The sequence below is a fragment of the Pongo pygmaeus genome, chromosome X, assembly GCF_028885625.2.
Source record: "Pongo pygmaeus isolate AG05252 chromosome X, NHGRI_mPonPyg2-v2.0_pri, whole genome shotgun sequence".
Classification (NCBI taxonomy): Eukaryota; Metazoa; Chordata; class Mammalia; order Primates; family Hominidae; genus Pongo; species Pongo pygmaeus.
In genome coordinates this window covers 13,256,541-13,280,550 of record NC_072396.2, presented here as the reverse complement: position 1 = coordinate 13,280,550, position 24,010 = coordinate 13,256,541, and the positions used below count along the sequence as shown (strand labels likewise).

At 42.0% G+C, this 24,010-nt stretch overlaps 1 protein-coding gene and 1 pseudogene across 2 annotated transcripts in view; both read right to left on the bottom strand.

Annotated features, from left to right (window-relative positions):
- Window positions 1-3,704: 3,704 nt before the first annotated feature.
- LOC129025428 (proteasome subunit alpha type-6-like) lies at window positions 3,705-4,829 on the bottom strand (annotated as a pseudogene).
- Window positions 4,830-6,442: 1,613 nt separating this feature from the next.
- PRPS2 (phosphoribosyl pyrophosphate synthetase 2) overlaps window positions 6,443-24,010 on the bottom strand; it is a 33,760-nt gene continuing 16,192 nt past the window's right edge. For both annotated transcript variants that reach the window (XM_054470740.2, XM_054470739.2), the window contains exons 3-7: window positions 21,339-21,437; window positions 20,525-20,649; window positions 10,982-11,155; window positions 9,858-10,017; window positions 6,443-7,958 (exon numbers count right to left, since the gene is read on the bottom strand). In XM_054470740.2, coding sequence (XP_054326715.1) covers window positions 7,866-7,958; window positions 9,858-10,017; window positions 10,982-11,155; window positions 20,525-20,649; window positions 21,339-21,437 — 651 coding nt within the window. In that variant the 3' untranslated portion in view covers window positions 6,443-7,865. The remainder of the gene's footprint in view (window positions 7,959-9,857; window positions 10,018-10,981; window positions 11,156-20,524; window positions 20,650-21,338; window positions 21,438-24,010) is intronic.

The following is a 24,010-nucleotide window of genomic DNA, read 5'->3' as shown; positions in this document are numbered from 1 at the left end:
AAATATAAACGATTCCGATTTCCAATTTTTTTAAATACCAAAAGAATAGGAACACATCAACACAAATACTAAAAGAACAAAGCCTGATATACCAGAAAATCTGGGGAGGGGGAAAAAGTGTTGGAATCACTGCTGAGAATTGAACCCAGCAGGCCACATTCCTAGCCTTTTCCTGGTCACCCCACTGTTTCACACACCCCAAATAAATTATCCTGCCTACAGCATGGTGCCATCATACTTCTGTGTTGCTGACATCAAATGATTGTGCATAAAACTACCTGTGTCACTGGGCGCGGTGGCTCATGCCTGTAATCCCAGCACTTTGGGAGGCTGAGGCAGGTGGATCACCTGAGGTTGGGAGTTCCAGACCAGCCTGACCAACATGGAGAAACCCCATCTCTACTAAAAATACAAAATTAGCCGGGCATGGTGGCACATGCCTGTAATCCCAGCTACTCGGGAGGCTGAGACAGGATACTTGCTTGAACCCGGGAGGCAGAGGTTGCGGTAAGCTGAGATCATGCCACTGCACTCCAGCCTGGGCAACAAGAGTGAAACACCATCTCAAAAAAAAAAAAAACCAACCAGCCAACCAAACAAACGAACAAAAAACGACCTGTGTCAACTCTGAAGGCTAGATTTACGTAAGCCTTGTTCATGTATTTTATTTATCTCGTACTTATATGACAGCTGCATCCTAACACTATGGTATACTAATAGGTGCTTCATAAGGGATTGTTGAGTGTGTGAATGAATGAATGAATGAAAGAAACAAGACCAACTCCTTCATTTTGCCTGTGGAAGGACTAAAAATATGAATTTTCCGTTTGACATATGTCTAAGCCAAGATGTTCACGAGTCAAAATACAGAGAAGCAAGTGGTATTTCTCTGATGTATTAAAGTTCCTAATTTATGTACATGTAATAAAACCTCTCCAAAATGCAAGGGTTGAAAGTGTGTTTATGGCTGCACCAATGCACATCAGTGGAGGATTATTGACTCTTCCAAAATAACTCTTGTGCCAACTGGTTTTCCCCAGAGTGCTTTTTAATTCATAGGACTTTTTCTGTGAATTTTATATTGTTAAAAAAAAAAGTTATTCATCACATTCATTGAAGACACTAAGGAAGACTTCATTCAAGGGGGTCTTTGTGATAGGTTTAGGGACCACAGACTGCAATGGGGTCTTACAGTGGGGGAGAGAGATTAATCTCAGCTTTGACTCCAGCAAGGACAAGTGGGGATTTGTAAGCAACGAGCAGGGTTGGGGGCAGTGGATGGAAAACCACTAAGGAAACATCAGGGGTAGGAGGGATTCTTGCTGGATCAACTCAAATAGAATTCTTGCTAAAGGCAAGCTTGGGTGATAAGATATCGAGGGTGGTCAGATACCAAGGGCAGGAGTTTTTTTGATAAACTGACTTCACAGGATTCTTGCTCAAACTAAATTCCACAATGACAGAGAGGGAAGCCCAGGACAGGTCTGGTCAAGGAGAGGATTCAGAGGAGCCTGATTATTGTTAGGACAAGGAATGAGTCTTGGTCGGTGTTCAAGAAAGAATTGCTCTTTGCATGCTATGAATGCATCCACGTGCAGAAATTAATGCCAAGTCAGATCACCATTGCTGTGGAGAGGGATCTCTGCCTATCTTTCTTTTGATTCTTGAGAAGACTGTTCCATAGCCTTGGTCCTAAATACAGAGTTTTCTGAGACTTAAAGGAATTTAGGGTTGCACCAGGCATGGTGGTGCACACCTGTAGTTCCAGCTACTTGGAGGCTGAGGCAGGAGGATTGCTTGATACTATGAGTTCGAGACCAGCCTGAGCAATATAGTGAGACCCTCTGTCTCAAAAAAACAGGAAAGAGAGAGACAAAGAAAGAAAGAGAGAGAGAGAGGAAGGAAGGAAGGAAGGAAAGGAAGAAAAAGAAAAGAAATTTAGGGTCGCTTCTTGGTTCCTTGGGTGAGTAAACGTCAATGGCACATACTGAGCTCATCCTATGGTAAATGTACATCAAAATATGCCCAGAAATAATCATTAGGATGATTTTAAAGAGTGACGTGTTCAGTTTTAGTTCTTAAAATGTGTCCATAATTCATGGTCAGTCTTAGCTTCCATGCAAGAAAATACTAGATTTAGCACTCCTTGTGTAGGGAAAATCAGAGCATCATACATCCTCAGACAGATGGCCATGCCCTCACAAATGTTAAGAATCTCTCAATGTGCGGAAGGACAACGTACATCAGGTAACCTTCAGAGCACTCTGCCTTCTGCCTGGACTGTTCCCTGGGGTCTCTGAAGACCACTTATGGTGTTAAAGGTAGCTGTGCCAAAGGACTGGTAATCAAGCCAGGCTTGAAGGTATTTTCTAAAGGTGCCCCTGCTTTTTCTCTCTGATTTTGTGACTACAGCTCTTGAGCTTCTATAGTTAATTGAACAGATTTTAAAAGACCTGTGCTACCACAGGCCCCCTGCACATTGTTGGGCTCATCATATAGCCTGCTTTTTTGTTTTTGCAACCAGCACAAGATCAAAGCCATGCTCGTGGGATTCCTTACCAAGGTAGTGCCAGGGATGCAGAACTATCCACCTTAGAAGAGGGAACGGGAGACCAAATGTCCTGGTTTGCCCAGGACTGAGGGGTTTCCTAAGATATAGGTCTTTCAGGGCTAAATCGAGAAAAGTCCCAGGCAAACCAAAACAAGTTGGTCACCCTATCGAGAGCAACCATCTGTGCCTTCAGTTAGAACTATTCCAACTACATCTAGCATAAATGGCATTGCCTATTAAAACTGCTGGGGACTTCTGCAATCATCTTTCCTCTAATTTTTGCAGAAAGATGCTCATACTCAGAGTGGTGTACACATTTTTCCCAAGGTCACCCAGCTTGCTAGCAGCATATCAGGAACCAGAATCTAGATCGCCACATTCCCAATTTAGGGCATTTTCCACTGCATTATGTTTTTCACTTTCCTATTCTCTTTTTTTATCACTCTCTTAAAATGTAAAATTCATTCAGCCGGGTTTTCTTTTGGCCACAGAACTCAGCTGTTAGGATAGTGAAGACTGTTCTTTCCATTTATATTGGGCACCACTTTTGGTTGTATTTATGATGGGATGGATGGTGAAGGAGGGCTACAATGAAATCAGGTTGTTGTAAATGACCTCAATTGATTACCATCGCTATAATAACATGACATTCATTCCTACCTGTTGTTTCTACAGCCCACTGGAAGTATTGTTGTTTTTAAGAGACGGGGTTTCCCTATGTTGCCCAGGCCAGTCTCAAATTCCTGGGCTTAAGCAATCCTACTGCCTCAGCCTTCTGTGTAGCTGGTATTACAAGAATGCACCACGGCACTCAGCTGAAAGTTGTTGTTGTTGTTGTTGTTTGAGACAGTCTTGCTCTGTTGCCCAGGCTGGAGTGCAGTGGTGTGATCATGGCTCACTGCAACCTCCGCCTCCCAGGTTCAAGTGATTCTCGTGCCTCAGCCTCCAAGTGGCTGGGATTACAGGCATGCACCACCATGCCTGGCTAATTTTTGTATTTTTTAGTAGAGATGGGGTTTCACTGTGTTGGCCAGGCTGGTCTCGAACTCCTGATCTCAGGTGATGCACCTGCCTTGGCCTCCTAAAATGCTGAGATACCAAAAGCATTGTTTTTATTTATAGAGTCCTAATCACTTCAGTAGTAGAAGGAGTGGGAGAGGCTCCTTTTTCAATCCAGGGACCTCCATAATGTTGGTTTTTTGTTACCAAACACACAGGTAAGTGGCATCATGGATTTGGTAAACTAACAACAATGTGAGTGCATCAATCTCTGCTTCTGTAAGAATCCCGACTTTAGGATTTTCAACTGTCACTACTCCAACTTCTATTTCTGTAGGTTTGAAATCAATTGATAGAACAGTAGACAGGCATGTAATTGCAGTTTCCACTGTCTGTTCAAATGTCCAGTCAAATTTCTTTTTCACCTTTTTTTTTTTTTTTTTTTTTTTTTTGAGACGGAGTCTCGCTCTGTCGCCCGGGCTGGAGTGCAGTGGCGCGATCTGGGCTCACTGCAGGCTCCGCCCCCCGGGTTCACGCCATTCTCCTGCCTCAGCCTCCAGAGTAGCTGGGACTACAGGCGCCCGCCACCTCGCCCGGCTAATTTTTTGTACTTTTAGTAGAGACTAGGTTTCACCGTGTTAGCCAGGATGGTCTCAATCACCTGACCTGGTGATCCACCCGCCTTGGCCTCCCAAAGTGCTGGGATTACAGGCGTGAGCCACCGCGCCCGGCCCACTTTGTTTTTTCAAGGAAGCTGGTTAACTCAGTTTGTTTAACTCCTGCTGCAGTGGCTTTAAATCACAGCAGTAACCTGCAGGATCATACTTTCACACCTGAGGGCCTTGTTCTTCATCTATACCAATGAAAATCATACAACAACCAAGAGACCTCATTGTAGCATTCTGAGTAGTATCAGCAATTCTTCTACACAGAATGTCCACAGGAATCTCATAGCCGTACTTGTATTTCCAGTTAGCTGCCCCATAGCGTGCCCTCTGTACCTGGGATCTGCTGTTAGCTGTCATTCCAGTCATCACAGTGACAGCCAATGTTTTCAGTTATTTTGAGTAAGTGAGTCACTGTGCTGGAATCCGATAATTTGTCAGGCATTTCTTCTGTATGATAATTACAGCAGTCTTTTCCTCTGACAAATACTGATGTAAGGCCACCCAGGTTAATAGCCTTAAAAGCATATGCATATTCTACTTGGTAGTGCTGACCCTCGGGCGAAAAAAATGTTAATGTGGTGGACAAAACCAGCGCTGGAACCACGGGACATGCTGGTAGAACCACTACTTTAAGCATAATCAAGTTTTTTTTTTTTTTTTTAACATGCAACTATTTGTCACCTAAATGCTACCCTTCACTGAGGCAGTCACATGCCAAGGCAATGTAGCCCTTCTAAAATGGCAGGAGGGCAGTGTGTTCCCCTCTAGGATTAACACCTAGAAAATGCATGAAAATCTTGCCTCTTCATACCTTACATTCTTTCTAGGGGAGTTTCAGGAGGCTCACTCTAAAAACTGAAGTTAATGTACAAACCAAGCAATTCTAAACACTTTACAGATAACGTCTCATTTATTATCCCCATCTCACATGTAAGGAAACTGAGGCATAGGGGTTAAGCAACCAGTCCAAGGTCGTTGTTGCTGTTGGTTTTTAAACTCCGGTAAGTGGTGAAGTCTGTGTTCCTGGGCATTATGCTTTCAGAATAGGAAACAGAGCTCAAAGACTGCAATAAAGGAAACCACCCAGGATGTGATCTTGGAAAGCAGGGGCAGAAAAAAGGTGGAGGGATGTGGTCCTGGGGCACAGGGAGATAAATCAGGAAGATAAATATCGGTAATGAGAAGGAGGAGCCCTGTTGATTTCACGCAATTTAGATACAGGATAGCTGAGTATGTTTCAGCCCCTAACTCCCACCTTCCCTGGGACATCCTTGCTCAAACACATCATGTACCAAACACCCTCTGCTGTCCTGCGTCAGTCCACATTGGAACACACCATAGGGTCCTGGAAAATCCTGACATGAACCATCTAATGGTGATCACCGAGCCCTTCCTGGTCTCCCCAGCGTGATTCCAACCTCTGCATGCCTTAGTACTCCATCTTTCCCCTCACTACTGCCCTGTCCCCTGTAGTTCAGCCAGGGGATCAGATAGGACATGCCATAGGAAATGAAACGTCTCTGAAGAGGTGTGGCAGCATTATTAAGTGCAATTGTAAAGCTGATGAAGTAAGTGTCTTTGGCTTTCACTTCTTCACTTCCCTCCTTTCTAGTACATTCTATCATGTTCTCTCACACTGTGATCACCTTTTTTCTCAGATGGACCTGGCTGTAAGTCTTCATATTTCACTGCGACTTCAAGACAACATGTTGCCATTCTTAGTGTTACACATACTTTACAGCTGAGCTTCCCCAGGGGAACGTAATTATGACTTTAGTTTGCGCTCACGAGAGTAGTTTGAAGTGTCACTGAACAGGCTGTTCTATGGGGACAGGAATCCTTCTCGGTGCTTCTGAAATCAATGAATATGAACAAGTTTTATGCAGTCTACATTTAAGTTTGGTTTGCTCCAATAGATGGATATTGAACATCACTACTCTGATGCGTGAACACACTGTACCATCTTTAATTTTATAGGAAACATGTGGAATTAACAACGTGGACACCTTATGTGGCACAGCTGTTATGCTTTGAGGACAGGAGATTGCTGGTAAGTTCTTCAGGAAGAAACACCTTCAAAATGGAAAACAGCTGACAGCAATTAACTTCTGGCTTTTCTGTAATTTTGTATGCTGGCCTATAATCGTAAAGTAGCAAACATTTTCAGGTAGTGCAACACATCACTCCGTCAAAACATATTACTCCACAATGATAATACAAACTATGAAAGCAGTCAGAATGATTTTATTGAAATGTTTTAGTACAGTGTTAGAGGATCCTAAAATCTTATATTTTAAACCAATACAAGCACTGCAAATGATATACTCCTGAATCTAGTTGATGTAGTATCTAAAAAGAAAAGTGATCATATGAATATCTATAAGTTGACTAATGTAATTTAAGTTGGAGGCTAAACAACTTTGGTATATTCATATTTCTCTGGCTCCTGTTTTTGGCCAGATAAATGCCAAGTCCACCCCCATTCAGTAGAATTGGACAGGACCAATGTATTTGGTGGTATCACTTAAGTTTCCATGCCAGGAGCAGCAAGAAATGTACAAATTCTGGGATTAAGCTGCTCCCAAGACAGTCTTCATCACCTTTGTGAACTGGAAACACCAAATAGTCAATCAAGGTCTGAATTTCCATTGTGTGTGGCTAATTCCAGTCGCATTGGTTCATAAATGTATTCTGAAGGATTTTAAAATACAAACGTGGGGCTAAATAATGATAGAAACCATCAGTTCTTAATTCAGAGAATGACAATGCAGGTTCCTATATCCTTTTTAAAAATCTGAGATCATTATTTTAAAACTAGCTCTATACATTCTTAGACTTTAAATTTAATCTTAGCTGAAATGATTACCTTTAAGTCAGTTGGCTTTAGGCCTTGGCGATTGCTCAATATAATTTTGGAATTTTAGGATGCAGCATTTCAGGTAAGTGACAGTTATGTTTTAGAAGAGGTAATTTAAAAAATGATCCAGAACTACACTGCTCTGATATGTCTAATGTATACCCCCCAAAATGTGTCAGTGTCCATATTAAGCTAAATAAAATTTGGTCCAAATTAAGCACAATAACCAAGATGGTTTATCTGAAACTGAGTTATCAAAAAAAAAAAAGAGAAAAATTCAAAATCCATGGTATTATAATTATAAATTTTCCAAGGTTCACTCCAAAGTAAAAGGATAATTAATTCTATACAGGGTTTTACCCAAATGTCCATAGGCATTATCAGTATATATTTACACAGAAGGCTTTAATCTGAAGTCACCTTTGGCAACCTCGAAATATATAAACTATGACTTCCACAATGAAATTATATACTTGAAAGTTGTTGCCTCAAAGTACTGAAAGAACAAAGGAAGAGATCACCTGTACCTGTTAAAAGTCAAAATGACAAAAACGTTTCTCATTTAAGACAGTTCACTTAAAGACCAAATAACCACCACCATTTCCCCAAAAACTGGAAAGAAATGATCTTGAGCTTTAGAAGGGGAAACAATAAATCTTAGCATATACAAAGATCTGATGCTTTTGCCAGTGATTAACCTATCATTGCTGAGTACCTACAGCTAAAAATCCAGAAAACAAAAACAAGTCAGAAGTCAGAGTAGGCTTGCTGGACACTTCCCATTCTGGATTTATAGCGGGACGTGGCTGAACAGGTAGGACACGGATTCCCCATTGTGTGTCCTTCGGATTGCTTCGGCCAAGATCATGGAAATGTCAATGACCTAAATGCCAATGAGAAAAACAAAGGGAGAAGGGAAGCAGGACATCTTAGTTAGAGTTCTTTAAAAATTGAAAAGCTGGAAAGCTGAGAAACAATTTCTGCAGCATACATGATGTGTTGCTATCAAAACCTCCCACACTTTTGAGAGGACAGACAACTTTGGAGTATGTCTTCAAATTACAACCCGTTGAACCAGACCCATATGGGATCCTGGAAGGGGGATTTTCAACGCAGAGACAGAAGGCTTTTCAGGGATACTGTTAACCAGAGACATCCTTTTCCAGGGGCATTTGTTGTTTTAAATTAACTTTAATCATTATACGGAAGGTTTCTCTTTCTGTTTCTGAAAAGGCGGTGACTGCGTCATTTAAGAGTACAACTGTGATCATCTAACTCAGGGGTCAGCAAACTATAGAGGACCAAATAGTTAACATTTTTGGCTTTGGAAGCCAGAGGGTCTCTGTCACAAATACTCAACTTGCCCATTGTAGCGTGAAAGCAGCCACAGGCAATACACATATGAATGGGGATGGCTGTGCTCTGATAAAAATTTGCAGAAACAGATGACAGGCTGGATTTCACTTGCGAGCCATAGTGTGCCAACTCCCATCCTAAACTACTGCTAATCAGGCATGAAAATAGGTGACATCGCTATTCTGACCATTTTCAGACTTACTGCTTTGTGTCAAGCAAATTGCTTTTCTCTCTGAGGAATCAGAAATCATGAAGCAGATCACTGTGATGCAGCTTCATGCTCTGCTGATGGGAGCCGAGGCTTTGGAGCAATGAAATGACTTGCCAAGGTTCACAGCGACATAGAGGCAAAATGGGCCTCAAACCCTTTTGACTTATTTCAGGCCAATTGCTATCTATATGATTACCAGCTCTCTGCTGGCCCGTGGGCATCCAATCAGCACGGACGGGAAGGAGCAAAGCTCTGAAGATCCTCAGCTCAGCCTGCTGCTCCCACCCCCATTTTTTTACTGTGTGAATGTGTATGTATCTATCTATGTATCTATCTATTTATCTGTCTCGCTAAGATCAAGTATAGTGTCTGTTCTTATCAGTTGAAAATTTACATATATAACATCAAATTTGCCATTTTAACCATTTTTAAGTATACAATTCATTGGCATTAATTACATTCCTAATGTGTGAAACTATCACCATTATTTATTTCCAAACTGTTTTCATCATCCCAAACAAAAACTATATAGTCATTAAACGATAGATAACGCCCCACTGCCCCCCCACCCTCAGACCCTGATAGCCACCATTCTACTTTGTCTCTGTGAATTTTCCAATCTCAGGCACCTCCTAGAAGCGGAAACACAATATTCCTCCTTTTGCATCTGGCTTTTTTCACTTAGCACGATGTTTTCAAGGTTCATCCATGCTGTAGCATGTGTCAGGATTTCTTTCCCTTTAAAGGCTGAATAATATTCCATCGTAGCGATAGACCACACTTTGGCCATCTGTTTGTCTGTTGATGGCCATTGGGTGGTTCTACCTTTTGGTTATTGTGAATAGTGCTGCTATGAACATGTCTGTACAAGTTTCTGTTTGAATATGTTTCCAAATTTGGGGGGCATATACCTAGGGGTGGAATTATTGGATCATATGATAATTCTAAGTTTAGCTTTAGCACAACCCGTTTCTGACTGTTTTTCTATTGTGATTTTATTCACTCTCTATTTCTAAATAGCGAACATTGACCTCTGCTGGTCTTGGCCTTTTTCAGGGATCTAATATGATTTATATCCTGCTGTCATGAGAAGCTGCCGCCTCTGCCAAGCATGTGCCTTAGCAAGGAGCCACACACACAAAACACATGATGCTATTTTTAAGGATCTAAAGTAGGTGCCTGGCTGCTTGGCTGCCTTTGGGGTATAGACAGTACCTGAATCTTGGTGCAGTGTTTCATTTTGTCCTCTTGCGGAATTGTGTTTGTGACGACAACAGCCTCAAAGGCGGCATTATTTATTCTGGAAATAGCTGGTCCAGAGAAGATCCCATGGGTAAGGATAGCATACACTTTGGTGGCTCCAGCTGACAGCAGCCTGTAGAACAGCAGAAGATAAAAATTAAGGGTATGCAAATATTCTTGGAATACTCTCCCCTAGTATGAATGGTTAAAAGCAAAAAGTGTGCTCCGTAAAAGAAAAATGCAACAAATTTCACTCACATTTATTAACCTAAGATAGGATCACTCAAGCATGAGCAAAACACTTTGTATTCCATTAAATCGGGGACTATCAACCTTGGCACTTGAGCCAGGATAATTCTTTGTCATGGGGGCTGTCCTATGCATGATGGGAAAATTCAACAGCATCCCTGGCCTGTACCCACTAACGACAACCCACCCCTCAGCCGTGACAACAAAAAATGTCTCTAGACATTGCCACATGTCTCCCAGGGAGCAAAATCACTCCTGGTTGAGAACCACCAGCTTAAACCAATATAGCCAAACATCACTGTTTTGATGTGTAATCAACATAAAAACATATATGTAAATGAGATATATATTCATTGTTTCATATTAAGTCTCCAAAACCTAGTGGCCTTTTTACACTCTCAGCACATCTCAAGGCAGATTGGCCATATTCCAAGAGCTCCACGGCCACGTGTGGCTGGGTGGGGGCTTCCATACTGGACAGCAGCTCTACAAATCCTCCAAACACCCATGTGGCTGAGAAGGCTGGCACGAAAGCCAAATGGAAGGAAGCTAGGGCCTGAAGAAGCCCGAAAAACCGTCTTTCCTTTTGTGCTCAGTGCAAAGGGAAGCACCTTCTTTGACCCTTTTTCAAGTACACTACAAGCTCACCCTGGAAAACGAAAAGGCCCGTGCTTTCTTTTCTACCAGAGGAAGAAGTATAAAGATAAAAGGGCCTAGAATCTCCTTTGGTCTAAAACTCCACTGCCAAGACCAGCAATAATCAGGAAAAAAGAGCCCAATTTCTAAAAGCTGATGTGTTTCCCTTTCCTAGTGAGAAGTCCTAACGCTTTCCCCACCACCCTGCATACTTGTCCGCAGCATGGCAGATGGTGCCGCATGTGTCAGCCATGTCATCCACGAGGATGGCCACACGGTCCTTCACGTCGCCCACCAGGACCATCCGGTCCACTTCATTCGCCTTCTTCCTCTCTTTGTGGATCAAAGCAAATTCCACATTCAACCTGTCTGCAATTGATGTGACCCTGGCAAAGGCATAAATGAACATGTTCATACAGTCAACTAGAGATCTCTTCTTTAAAGCTGTATTTTAGGAATGTAGCAGGCAACCACACTCGAGATGATGCAAGAATCAGGCCTCTCTTGATCAGCCCAGGTATGGTCTGGGGCAGGCACTTAGCAATCCACAGGGAGAAATGTGCCAATGGCGGACCTTGCAATTGGGGCGGCTAGGAATGACTGTCAAGGCACCCCGGCCACTGGATAAAACTGCTGGATAAGAATTTGATATTCAATTTGTTAGTATTTGTGGGTAGCATTTTAAAACCATGACAGGTACAACTTAAAGTAAGTCATTTAGGAACTACTATTTGCCCAGTTTGTGGCACAGACAGTGGGGACAAAAGTCCTGGTTAATACAGCCATCTAATATGTAGGCTAGTCAGGATGGGCTTCATTGCATTCAAGGTCTAAGGAGACTTTAAACTGTTGAGTCCAGCTCCTCTGCTCATCTAAGGCAAATGCTCAGACATCAATGGTGCCAGGCATGGCATCGTGCCTGTAGGCCCAGCTACTCAGGAGTCTCAGGTAGAAGGATGGCTTGAGCCTGAGTTCGAATACAGCCTGGACAACATAGCAAGATCCCATCTCTTAAAAAAAAAAAATCACTGGCTCAGGAGGAGCTGAGCTGCCAACAGGAAGAGAAAGTGGACAGGCCTCGCTTGTTGGTGAGCCTGAGGCATTTCAGATTTTCCTGTGAAGAGTGCATTTAAATGGTGAAACTTATTTCAAGACAATGCCACAGGCATAATGTAACATTAAGATTTTCCTATTCCAGTTTTTAAAATAACAGTCATTATGCAATTTAGCTGAAAAAATGCTTTGGGGACCAATACACACATAGCCCAACTTAAGATGCAGTACATGGAGGATATAACCTCCACATACTAGTTTTAAAGTCCTAGCCCTACTCATTGTGTCATCCTCAGATGACGACCAGGAATGGAGCTCCTCGCGTGCTCTGATGAAGGACAGAGGGGGCACTCTCTGGGGCTGAGAGGGCAGTGGGAAGGGCAGTAAAGTGCTCCAGGCTCCCCTCCCTATTTCTGAGGATTTTCACAACACAACTAGTGTTTCTTTCCTTTTCTTTTCTTTTTTTTTTTTTTTTTTGAGACAGAGTTTCACTCTTGTTGACCAGGCTGGAGTGCAATGGCACAATCTCAGCTCACTGCAACCTCTGCCTCCTGCGTTCAAGAGATTCTCCTGCCTCGGCCTCCTGAGTAGCTGGGGTGACAGGCATGCACCACCACTCCCGGCTAATTTTGTATTTTTAGTAGAGACAGGGTTTCTCCATGTTGGCCAGGCTGGTCTCGAACTCCTGACCTCAGGTGATCCGCCCGCCTCAGCTTCCCAAAGTGCTGGGATTACAGGCATGAGCCACTGTGCCCAGCCAGTGTTTCTTTTCAATTGTAGTAAAATATACGTAACACAGAATTTATCCTTGGAACCATTTTAAAGTGTATTAATTCAATGCCATCAAGTACATTCACAATATTGCACAACTATTATCTCTATCTAGTACCAGAACATTTCATGATATCAAAAGGAAACCCCACACCCCTTAAGCAGGCACTCCCTATTCTCCCCTCCCCCCAGGCCCTGCCAAGCATGAATCTATTTTCTGTCTCTATGGATTTACCTATTCTGAACTTTTTGTATAAATGGAATCATAAAATACGTGCACTTTTGTGTCTGGCCTCTTTCAATTAGCATAAACTGTTCATAGTTCATCCACACTGCTGCATAGATCAGTACTTCATCTCTCTTTAAGTCTGAATAACACTCCATTGGGTGGATACAGCGCATTGTGTTCATCCACTCATCTGTTCATAGCCACTCAGGTTGGTTCCACCTTTTGGCTATACTGAATACTGCCGCTATGAACACTGGTGTATAAGTATCTGTTTGAGTCCCTGTCTTCAAGTCTTTGGGGAATATACCTCAGAGTGGAACTGCTGGGTCATATGGTAACTCTGTATAACCTATTCGGCTAATATTCCCTTTTTTTTTTTTTTTTTATGAGAAACATCTTTTATTTCTTGTAAAGAGGTGAAAATAAGATTTTTTAATATTTCTCACTCATAAGATTTTTAAACTCTTAAAAACGCAATATCCTCTTTTCAAAGCACATGCCATCTTAAAAAAATCTTAGCAATGTACATTTGCACTCAAAGAAAAACATGCAGCACCACTGTCTTCTGACAAAATTCTGCATAAAAAAACCCTATGCAACTTTTTGCAAATATGTTCCTTCTTTATTATTCAGGGACTCCAAACCACAAATATTCAGTGCAATATTTATTGTTTTTCATTTCCGTAGGAAACACAGGACCAATGATGTCTTCTGACAACTGTTTCCTGATGATTTGTTGGGTTTATTGGATCTGAGGATCCTCGGATCCAATAAACCCAACAAATGAATTCCCAAACAATCTTAACAAAACTATAGAAGACCAAGAAAGCTTAAAAGAGACAAAGAATAAAGACAAGTCACCTAGTAAGGATGGCCAAGTCCTCAACTTCCCCAATGGAAGCCAGAAGTTATGGAGTCATATCTTCAATGTGATATGAGAAAATAACTATCAGGCTAGGACTCTATACTCAGCAAAACTGCCTTTCCAGAAGGAGAGCAAAATAAAGACAGTTTCAGCCAAACTATACAACCTGAGAATTTATTTCTAACATATAACCACTTAAAGAATGCAACTTAAGCAAAAGGAAAATCACCACAGATACATTGAGATGTGGTGGGGGGCAGGGGCAGAGAAAGGTAAGCAAAGATATTGATCAATATGTGGACAAATCTAAACAAATGTTGATTGTACAAAGCCAAAATAATAATAATGTCTACTTTGTGGAGAAGGAAAAACTAAAGCATATAGTAGCTAAGCATGGTGGCTCACACCTATAATCCCAGCATTTTGGGAGGCCGAGGCAGGCAGATCGCTTGAGCCCAGGAGTTGGAGACCAGCCTGGGCAACATAGTAAAACCCCGTCTCTACAAAAAATACAAAAATTAGCCAGGCATGGTGGTATGCGCCTTTAGTTCCAGTTACTTGGGAGGCTAAGGTGGCAGGATTACTTGAGCCTTGGAGATCGGGGGCTGCAGTGAGCTGTGATCGTGCCACTACACTCCAGCCTGGGCGACAGAGCAAGACTCTGTCTCAAAAATAAAAAAAACACATAGTAAGGTGGTGGTCATAAATCCAAATATGTCAATTATCATAAAAGAAAAGGGACCAAACTTTCCAGTTAAACACAGAGACTGTGAGATAAGAGAATAAAACATCAACGTCCTTGAAGCAAAGGGAATCATTACTATATTGAGGTCCATGCTTCTCCTACCCTTAAAACACTCATTCTTCAGGATGCAACCAAAACCGCAGTAGCCCTAGCAGATACCCTTTGTTTGTAAACTTGTCTAGCTGTCAACAGTTTCCTTACTTAAAGATTTAATAAAAAAAAAAATTAATTTAAAGATTAATTTAAAGGCCAACAAAAATTTTGCTCCATAATCACCTTAAAACACATACAGTTCAGCCGGGCACGGTGGCTCACAGCTGTAATCCCAGCACTTTGGGAGGCCGAGGTGGGTGGATCACCTGAGGTTGGGAGTTCAAGATGAGCCTGGCCAACATGGTGAAACTCCATCTCTACAAAAATACAAAAAGTAGCCGGGCATGATGGTGGGTACCTGTAACCCCAGCTACTCGGGAGGCTGAGGCAGGAGAATCGCTTGATCCCGGGAGGTGGAGGTTGCAGTGAGCCAAGATCGCGCCATTGCACTCCAGCCTGGGCGACTGAGCGAGACTCCGTGTCAAAAAACAAACAAACAAAAAAACACGTACAGTTCTACTATCTACATGCCAATTTCAAAAAAGCCACTTAAACTCCAGGTAAGGAAAGCTACTTTCTGGGAACATGAGACAGGTTTTCCCAAGACACATGAACACCTTGCACAACATGTCCACATACATTACCATCTGCTTATTTGGTAAAGACTAGGCAGATTTGGGCATGACAGGATACCAATCCACAGCCCAGCACTGGGAAGCACTGCCCTTTGTGGTGGAAGTTCTATACCGGAGAAGTTGAAGCAGAACCTGTTTTCATCTCTCTGCCAGGTGGCGCCTGTTCTCACGAGCCTGCTCACAAGCAGACAGCAGGGTAGGCATGAAGTCGGACCGGGAAAGAAGGTGAGCTCTGTGGTTCTTGGCAGTGGGGGACACAGACATCTCACTTGAGTGGGGAGCCCTAGCCACTTAAAGGTATCCAATGGTAATGTCGGAAGAAGAAGATAAGAGAAAATACCCCTGCAAACAGCTTCCTGGGTTGTTAGAACACTATGATTTCCTGAAAAAGCTATAGGTAACTCTTCTTTTCCTTGTATATCATAGAGACCTAATACATACTCCTAACAAATGATGTTGACACAACATACCACACTGAAATCTTAGGCAGAAAAAGGCAGAATGAAAATTATATACATACAATTTTGGATTTCTTCTGGGCACATATTTACAATCTTTTCTCTGTGGGTGCATGTGCCATATCAGCTCCCCCAGGAGAGACAGATACATAGTACACCAAATTATTCATAGTGGTATCACTGGTCGAGATATAAAGTAGTTAAGATTTTCTTCTTTCTACTTTCCAAATTTCCTATAGAGCATCTCCAAAGATTATGTAATCAGAAAAAAAGTTCAACCTGAGTTATCTAGTTTTACCCTCTTCCCATACCACTTTTAGGTTGACACTTGCTATCTCAGCAGTGGTAGGTAGGTTTCTTAGGTTTAATTTTTTTTCCGTGGTCAACCCAACCAAGCTGCAAAGCCTACCCAAGAGTGACCTCCTGTGGCAACATTCAGTTTTACCTGGAACGAGTCAAGCTTCAAAGCTTTTTCTAAAGCAACAAGCTCCAACTGGTCAGACAGAAATTTACAGTATTTTATTTTGCTAACTATGACCTTTTGCATCAAGCAAAGAAGTCACAGATAATGTCAACTGCATATGTCATGTATTACCTGCAAGGCTGTTCTGAGGAGACTGTCAGCTGGGGGCTAGAATATGAGGATGACAATAATGTGTAGCAGAAACACTTGGAAAAGAGAAAGGAGGTGACAAAAATTCTGAAATGTACTTCCCTAAAAAGCTTGATTTTCCTGGCAGAGGGAGCAGGGGTGGTTGAGTGCAGACTGCTTGAAAGGAGGTCTGAACAAAACAAAACAGCATCTCAACCCGACCCATTTACTCTGTTTACTTTATTCTGCATTTTTTTAAAAGTAGGAGTTGGCAAATAGCTATCTATTTGAAATGGGGAACTCTGTATATGATGAAAGATGCCATTTCAAATCAATAGAGGTGATTATTTAATAAATAGTTTTGGAAAAACTAGACAGTAGAGTCGGGGAGGGGGGGCTGGATTCTTACTTCATTCTTTATTCCAAAATAAATTGCAGATAGAAGTAAACTTGGGACGTTAAAAAAGAAAAAAAAATACAAAATCATGGGAGAAGACAAATTTTAAGAGAAGGATGACTCCTACATAAACTCAGAAGCCATGATGTGGAAGAAAAAATAAACATGACTACATAAGAAGGTTTTTAAAGTCCTGCAGAGAATAAAAATACAAAATAGGAGAAGAAATGAAAAAACTTGGAGAAATATTTGCAACACACATGAGAAACAGCTGTGATCTCTTGTCTATGCAAAACTGTAGACAATCCACAAGAAAGGTCCCAGCCAAGAGAACAATAGGCAAAAGATTTGAATAGAGACCCCTCTCATGGAAAATCAACATACCCTGGTAAGGGCACTACCCTCACCCACAGCAACCTGAGCTCACAGGAAGAGGATGCCATAGATCACCTACCTGATCTGGAAGTAAACTGCCTGATAACCCACTGTGTGAGCAAGGCTGTGTAGAAAGTCACTGGCATCCATACCTGATGGAATGTCAACTGGTATATTTTTTGGAAAAGACCATATTTTGGCACTGCCCATCAAACCTAAAATGGCTCATGCCTTTTGACTCGGCAGTTCCACTTCTAGGAATGTATCCTACTAGCACACGTGTACAAAATGTCAAAGCAACGATATTGCTTCAGAACTGCATTTAAGAGTGCAAACAACGGCACCTACAAATGGGTAAGAGGGGGCCTGACTGGTCATAGGAGCTGTGGTACATGCACACAAGGGAATATTGCACAGCTGCACAACACAACTGTGGAATCATTGTTAAGATACAGCAAGTGAATTTTTCAGAAAAGCACAGTGAAGAACTGTGTACATCACATTGCCATTTGCGTGAAATAAATAGGCAGATATACGCTTAAATAACACAATTCTGACACTGGAAATAACAGTGGCATTTAAAGAACAGGGACGGGACACTTTTGTACTGTCTGAATTTCTGCTAAGAGCATGTATGATATTCTTAGACTATGTATATAAAAACAAGGTTGGGGGAGGAAAGAAAGATGGTCATACAAATTTGTGGAATCTACTATTCTTTGGGCTGAGTAGCTGCCAAAATAACATTTTCTGGTTTACAAAGGTATCTGCCAGACACAAAGGACACGTTCTATACTACCAATTGATATACAAAGTCTCCAAAAGATAACCCCATAAAGATAGAAAGTACATTCCTGGCTGCCAGGGATAAGGTAGGGGGAAGTAAACGGGGAGTGACTGCTAATGGGTACAGGGTTTCTTTTTGGGGTGATAAAAATGCTCTGGAATTAGATAGTGATGGTTGCACAAATCTCTGAGTATGCAAAACACTGCTGAACTGTATACTTTAAATGGGTAAATTGTACGTATTTGGAGTTTTTCGGTTTTTTCTTTTTCTTTTCTGAGATGGACTCTTGCCCTGTCACCCACGCTGGAGTGCAGTGGCGTGATCTCGGCTCACTGCAACCTCCACCTCCGAGGTTCAAGTGATTCTCCTGCCTCAGCCTCCTGAATAGCTGGAATTACAAGCGTGCACCACCAAGCCCAGCTAATTTTTGTATTTTCAGCAGAGACGGGGTTTCACCCTGTTGGCCAGGCTGGTCTCAAACTCCTGACCTTAAGTGATCCACCTGCCTTGGCCTCCCAAAGTGCTGGGGTTACAGGTGTGAGTCACCGCACCCGGCCAATTGTACGTATTTGAATTAGACTGTAACAAAGCTGTTATTATAGCCCAGTTACATCTGACGCTCGCTCCTGTACCCCTTTGGCTGGATTCTTTGCCTCTAACCTTCCACTGGGCCAGTGCATTTGCCTCATTTGAATGCAGATTCCATGTGACTTGCAGAAGTTTCCAAGTCAACTGCAAGCATTTCTAGTCGATATGACTCCAAAATGTTGCTCACAATCTTTTGCAGGGGACTCTCAGCGTAATTCAACCTTGATTCTTGGCCAAGGGCATTTTTGTGAACATTACACACCGTACAGTAATAGGCTACGTGACACAGCGCTGCTCTCCACCCCATGACTGCCCACCTAGGGTCTTTGCAAGTTAACTTTCTGCTCCCGTCTTTTATATATTTGTGTCTCCTCCCCGGCCACAGCCACTTCCTGCTGCTGGCAGAGGCCGATCTCCAGCTGCATGGTCCGTTCCTTCTCTTCTGTGCTGGGAACCCAAGCAGCCGTTGGAAGGCAGCTTTGAGCAGAAAGAACAAGGCTCTTCTAAGAATCAGGGCCTGTGTTTCCCTGCAAGAGCGTTACGACAACTTTCTGGGCTACTTCTAAGCTTTTGTGTTTGATCCTAGGTCCTCAGCTGGGCTGCAGGCAAATGAGGGTGCCAAATGAGGGACAGGCTTTTGATGTCAGACATTCCAAAGGCTGATCACTTGTCACTCTCATCACACCTCTATTAGTGCACATTTAGAGCTTCCTTGCTTCCTCACTGGACTGGGGGGTAGAAGCCTCTCCTACTTCTCCCTTCTGGAGGTCTCTACCTACACAATAAAACTCCCTTCCCAGCCTTTTTTCTTCCCAGATAGCATCTGCAAAGCTCTACAAGGTCATTGGGTCACCAAGCCTCAGCTTGCAGCATTCTCTTATTGTGCTCATCCTTGATTCTGAACACCCTGTACCCTGATTGCTTGTTAACGCCTAGAGTATCTCTGCCAAGCCCTTCAGATGTGCTACTTAGTACCACGTTCTCACACCACTGGGTGCGTCATCACTGCCGTACTGTTACTACCAGGTTGTTGTTACCTCTCCTTCACCTCAGTTTCCTTTTAAACTTACTTATTTGATAGTCCAGTAATTGTTATCTTATCCCCAAGTATCGGCTGCCTGCTGCCCTGTTGTCTGCACATGCTGGGTCTGCGTGGACTGTGTTCTCTTGGTTTTCTAACTTTGGATCAGGCATCGGGTCAGGTTGAGCAGGGAGCACTCACCGAGCAGCTAGGATTGTGAAATTCTCCCTCTGCAGGGGCTCTGCAGCCTGGAGCACATTTTCGTGTGCATTCCACTCCGCATCTGAATGTGGCACAGGCTCGTGGTTTGACTTCTCATAGGTGACTATTTCCTCCCCTAATCCAAAGGCCGAGGTAAAGATGGGCTTTCCCCCTGGCTTTTGGCTAGAAATCTGGCTTTCAGCCCTCTTCTCTTCTCTTTTTTTTTTTTTTTTTTTTTTTTAAGAGTCAGGGTCTCACTCTGTTACCCAGGCTGGAGTGGAGTGCAGTGGTGTGATCATAGCTCACTGCAGCCTGGAGCACATGGGCTCAAGTGATTCTCCCGCCTCGGCCTCCCAAAGGACTAGGATTACAGGCATACATGACCGTGCCTGGCTTTAGCTCCCTTCTTTATGGGGGTTTCCATGTGAGTATTAAAACCCAAGCCACCAGGCTCTTCCTGGATCTGATGCCCATCCCCCAAGCCACCTGGACATGGCTTTCCGCCTCTGCTTTATTTCTTGGTCTCAGATATTTCCTTCTTGGTATTCTATGTACAGAGATTTCTTTTAAAAAAATATGTTCTATTTTTTCCAAGTGCTGTTAATTAAAAGACTTATTTTCCAACTAGGCTCATTACTTTTATAATCAGAAAACAGTAACTTAAAAAAACCTCAAACACATCTACCCTTTGCTGAAAACAAACAAACCAATATATACCTATTGTGTATGTGTGTCTCTGTGTGTATTTTCTTCTTTCCTGAATGATGAAATATTAACAAAGATGATGGGTTTCTGCTCTGGAAGTGAAGCCTGCGGTCTACTTACTTGCTCATTAGCAAAATAAAGCTTTAAGTAATTTACAGCATGCTTCCTTATCTAATACATCGGAAAAGGAAAAACCAATCAGCAGATGGAGAAATCTGCAAGGTGTAGCCTGCGTGATACCTTTTGGCTCCCCCTGCGTCAGGTGAAACAATGATACAGTTCTTCCACTCGGCAATGTTTTCCCGAATCCACTGCAGGACTGCGGGCTCCGCATACAAATTATCCACAGGAATATCAAAGAATCCCTAAAGGGAGAAGTGAGTGTCATGTTGCAGGGTTTTGTTTTGTTTTTTCTTTTTTTTAAACGATAATTGCTTTCATTAAATAACATTTGCATTTTTTTGTTCAAAAGAAGCTTTTATAACAGACTCCCTTTTGTTAATTTTAAACAGAACTAAATCAAAAGACAGATATGTTATAGGGGCGTATTTCAGTCCAATCTGTCTTTTGGGACATATTGTATTGTCTTATGATGGCCTATATTCTGAGGAATAGAATGGCTATGCAGGACGGTGAGGGAAAAGGTTTGTTGTCTCTTAAGTAGTTATTATAAATCAAATACTTCACGTTCATTATATAACACAAAGTGGCACAGTATAATTTGGCCTGTTTTAGAGACAAAGAAAATAAGATATGAAGAAGTTAAAAAGTGTACATTATGACTCTGCCGTTCTAATTATTTTCCATAAGCTGAGATGGTACTATATAGAGCTTACTACCAAAAAGCCATCCCCACTCCTCCAAAATTGACTGAGGGCAAGGTGGTGACAGAGACTGGAAGAACTAATATCAAATTATATTTTCAAGTTTAGTAAAGACAAAAATCCAAGAGAGTAGCCATATATAAACTCAAACACCAGTAATGTTACCTCTTCTAAGATTATTTAATTTAACAGACTTGATTTAACCATTTGCAGAAGGAAAACACGGATACCTGTATCTGAGAAGCATGCAGGTCCATGGTGATGATGTGATCCGCCCCAGCCACCGACAGCATATTGGCCACAAGTTTTGCAGAAATTGGGGCACGACTCTAAAAGTAAGAACATTAATTTTATAACAGGAAAAGATGGATACTGTTAGATTCCCCCCACTAGGACGTACATGAGAAGGATAAATCATAGATGCAATCAACGAAGCATCAAAAAGAAAATTATACATGTAACAGCAAAAGATATATTCATTCCATCTTATTCAGCAAATATTTACTATTTACATATACTACTGCAAAACTAAGTGCTTGACGCTGGGTATAGAGAACAAATATGAAAGAAGCAAACAGTTAAACATATGTACATGTAATGTCACAATTTGTATAACTGAAATCATGGTAAGTGTGTAGAAATAAAAGGTACCGAGAGAGACAGATGATAGTAGGAGGAAGGACATAAAGTTTAAACAAGATCATTATTAGCGGTCCCTCTGAGGAAATCACTTTTAAGGCAAGTTTAGCAAAGGCGAGGAGAATGGTGTTCTAGAAGGACAGAGTGGCACATGTGAGATCACTGAGGTCAAGAGACCCTCACACAGCCAGAGGCTAAAAGAAGTCCAGCTATTAAAGAGGAATTCATGAGCCGACATTTGGACATGAGTCGACAGTTGGACGCTAACACTATTACAAATGGAAAAAAACAAGGTCAAAGAATGAATACTGTAAGGGGATTGATAATAGTTACTATTTAATTTCATACTTAGTGTCATTTACTGACATTATGTTCTTTGTAAAATTACCTAACTTCTCTATAGCTTTGGTTTCCACATCATAAATTATGGACAATACAACTGCCCACATCAAAGAAATCCAAGAAATTATATAGACACATGATTAGACCTAGGTGGCGTTCAGCATTTTGTTGTAAACAACAGTATTTCTATACATCAGCCACAAAAAAGAAAATAAAAGCTTAAAAAAAGATTTCATTCAAAATAGTAACAAATGATCCTTGTTACACACACACACACACACACACAGTATATTCATGTAAAAACACATGGAGGAAGGAATTACATCGAAAATATTAACAGATTATTTGTGTTTTCCCTAATATACCACTTTTTAAAAAGAAATATGTATTTTATCATTAAAAATAGGTATATATGGGGCGCGGTGGCTCACGCCTGTAATCTCAGCACTTTGGGAGGCCGAGGCGGGCAGATCACAAGGTCAGAGGATCCAGACCATCCTGGCTAACACGGTGAAACCCCGTCTCTACTAGAAACACAAAAAATTAGCCAGGCGTGGTGACGCATGCCTGTAGTCCCAGCTACTTGGGAGGCTGAGGCGGGAGAATCGCTTGAACCCAGGAGGCAGAGGTTGCAGTGAGCCAAGATGGCACTACTGCACTCCAGCCTGGGCAACAGAGCGAGACTCCGTCTCAAAAAAAAAAAAAAAAAAAAAAAAAGATATGCATATATGTTCAAAACAGAAAGAAAAGAATGAGAGGAAAACAGTCTAAAAAGTTAACAGATGTTTCTAGAATGTGAAATTATAGCAAAATATATTTTTCTTGTTTTTTTATTTTTTCAATCTTCTCTACTAATTATAGATCATAACTCATGTTTTCATCATTTAACTCCTCTGTACTATATTCCATGTTGCCTTTGGGATAAAATCGAATTTTCGCAGCTTTATTCTCCAAAGTTCTCCGGCCAGTCTGGCTGCAGCCTACTAGGAATAGCTCCTTTCCCACACCTCTGCTTCAGGAAGCCTCCTTGAAGTCCGCCTTGGGGCTGCTCTTTCTCCTCTAGAAAACACTCGAAGCCTGGCCATACCCACATGCCTGCCTTGTCCCTATTCCACCGCCTCTGCCGAGCCAATGTGTTTGATCCTCCAAGTCTGGTTCAAATCTCCCAATTTTAAGGCAGAACTCCAGGAATCATCTCTCCTTTCTAAGGGGGCCCAGAATTGGTAAGCATTTGGCCCTACCATTTGGGACTGCCTTGTGATACCTGCTGAAAGATAGATGTTCAGAGATTTTATATGTACAAATGTCATAGTTCACAATTAGAATACATCCCTCAAGGGCAAACAATTGGTTTTGGAGATTTTCACATCATCCACAGAACACAGCTCCACACTCTGCATTCAATAGTTCTTCAATAAATATTTACTAACAGAATCTCTATTAACACTAAATGTCCAAGGCTTACTCATTAGCCTCACTAATTGTGAGAATTATTTAGTGTAACAAAGTTCCAGGATAATAAAAAGAGCAAATCAGTTGCTACAACTGCTTTGTAATAGAACCTGATTTGCAACACTAATCAATTTTGTGCTTTTCCTACAATTGTCGAATCAGTTACTACGGGTTGAAAGGGCCCCTCCAAAATTCAGGTGTTGCCAATGTGATAGGATTAAGAAGTGGGGCCTTTAAAAGGTGATTAGGCCCTGAGGGCTGCTCCCTTGCGAGCGGGATTAAGGTCCTTCTAAAGGAGGCTTCAGGCAGCATTTTGCAAACTTGCCCTTCTGTCTTCTATCATGTAAGGACACAGCATTCTTCCCTCTGGAGGACGCAGCCCGTACCAGACACCAAATGCTGGTGCTTGGTCTTGGTCTTCCAGTCTCCAGGACTATGAGAAAATACATTTTTGTCCTTTTTTCGCCCC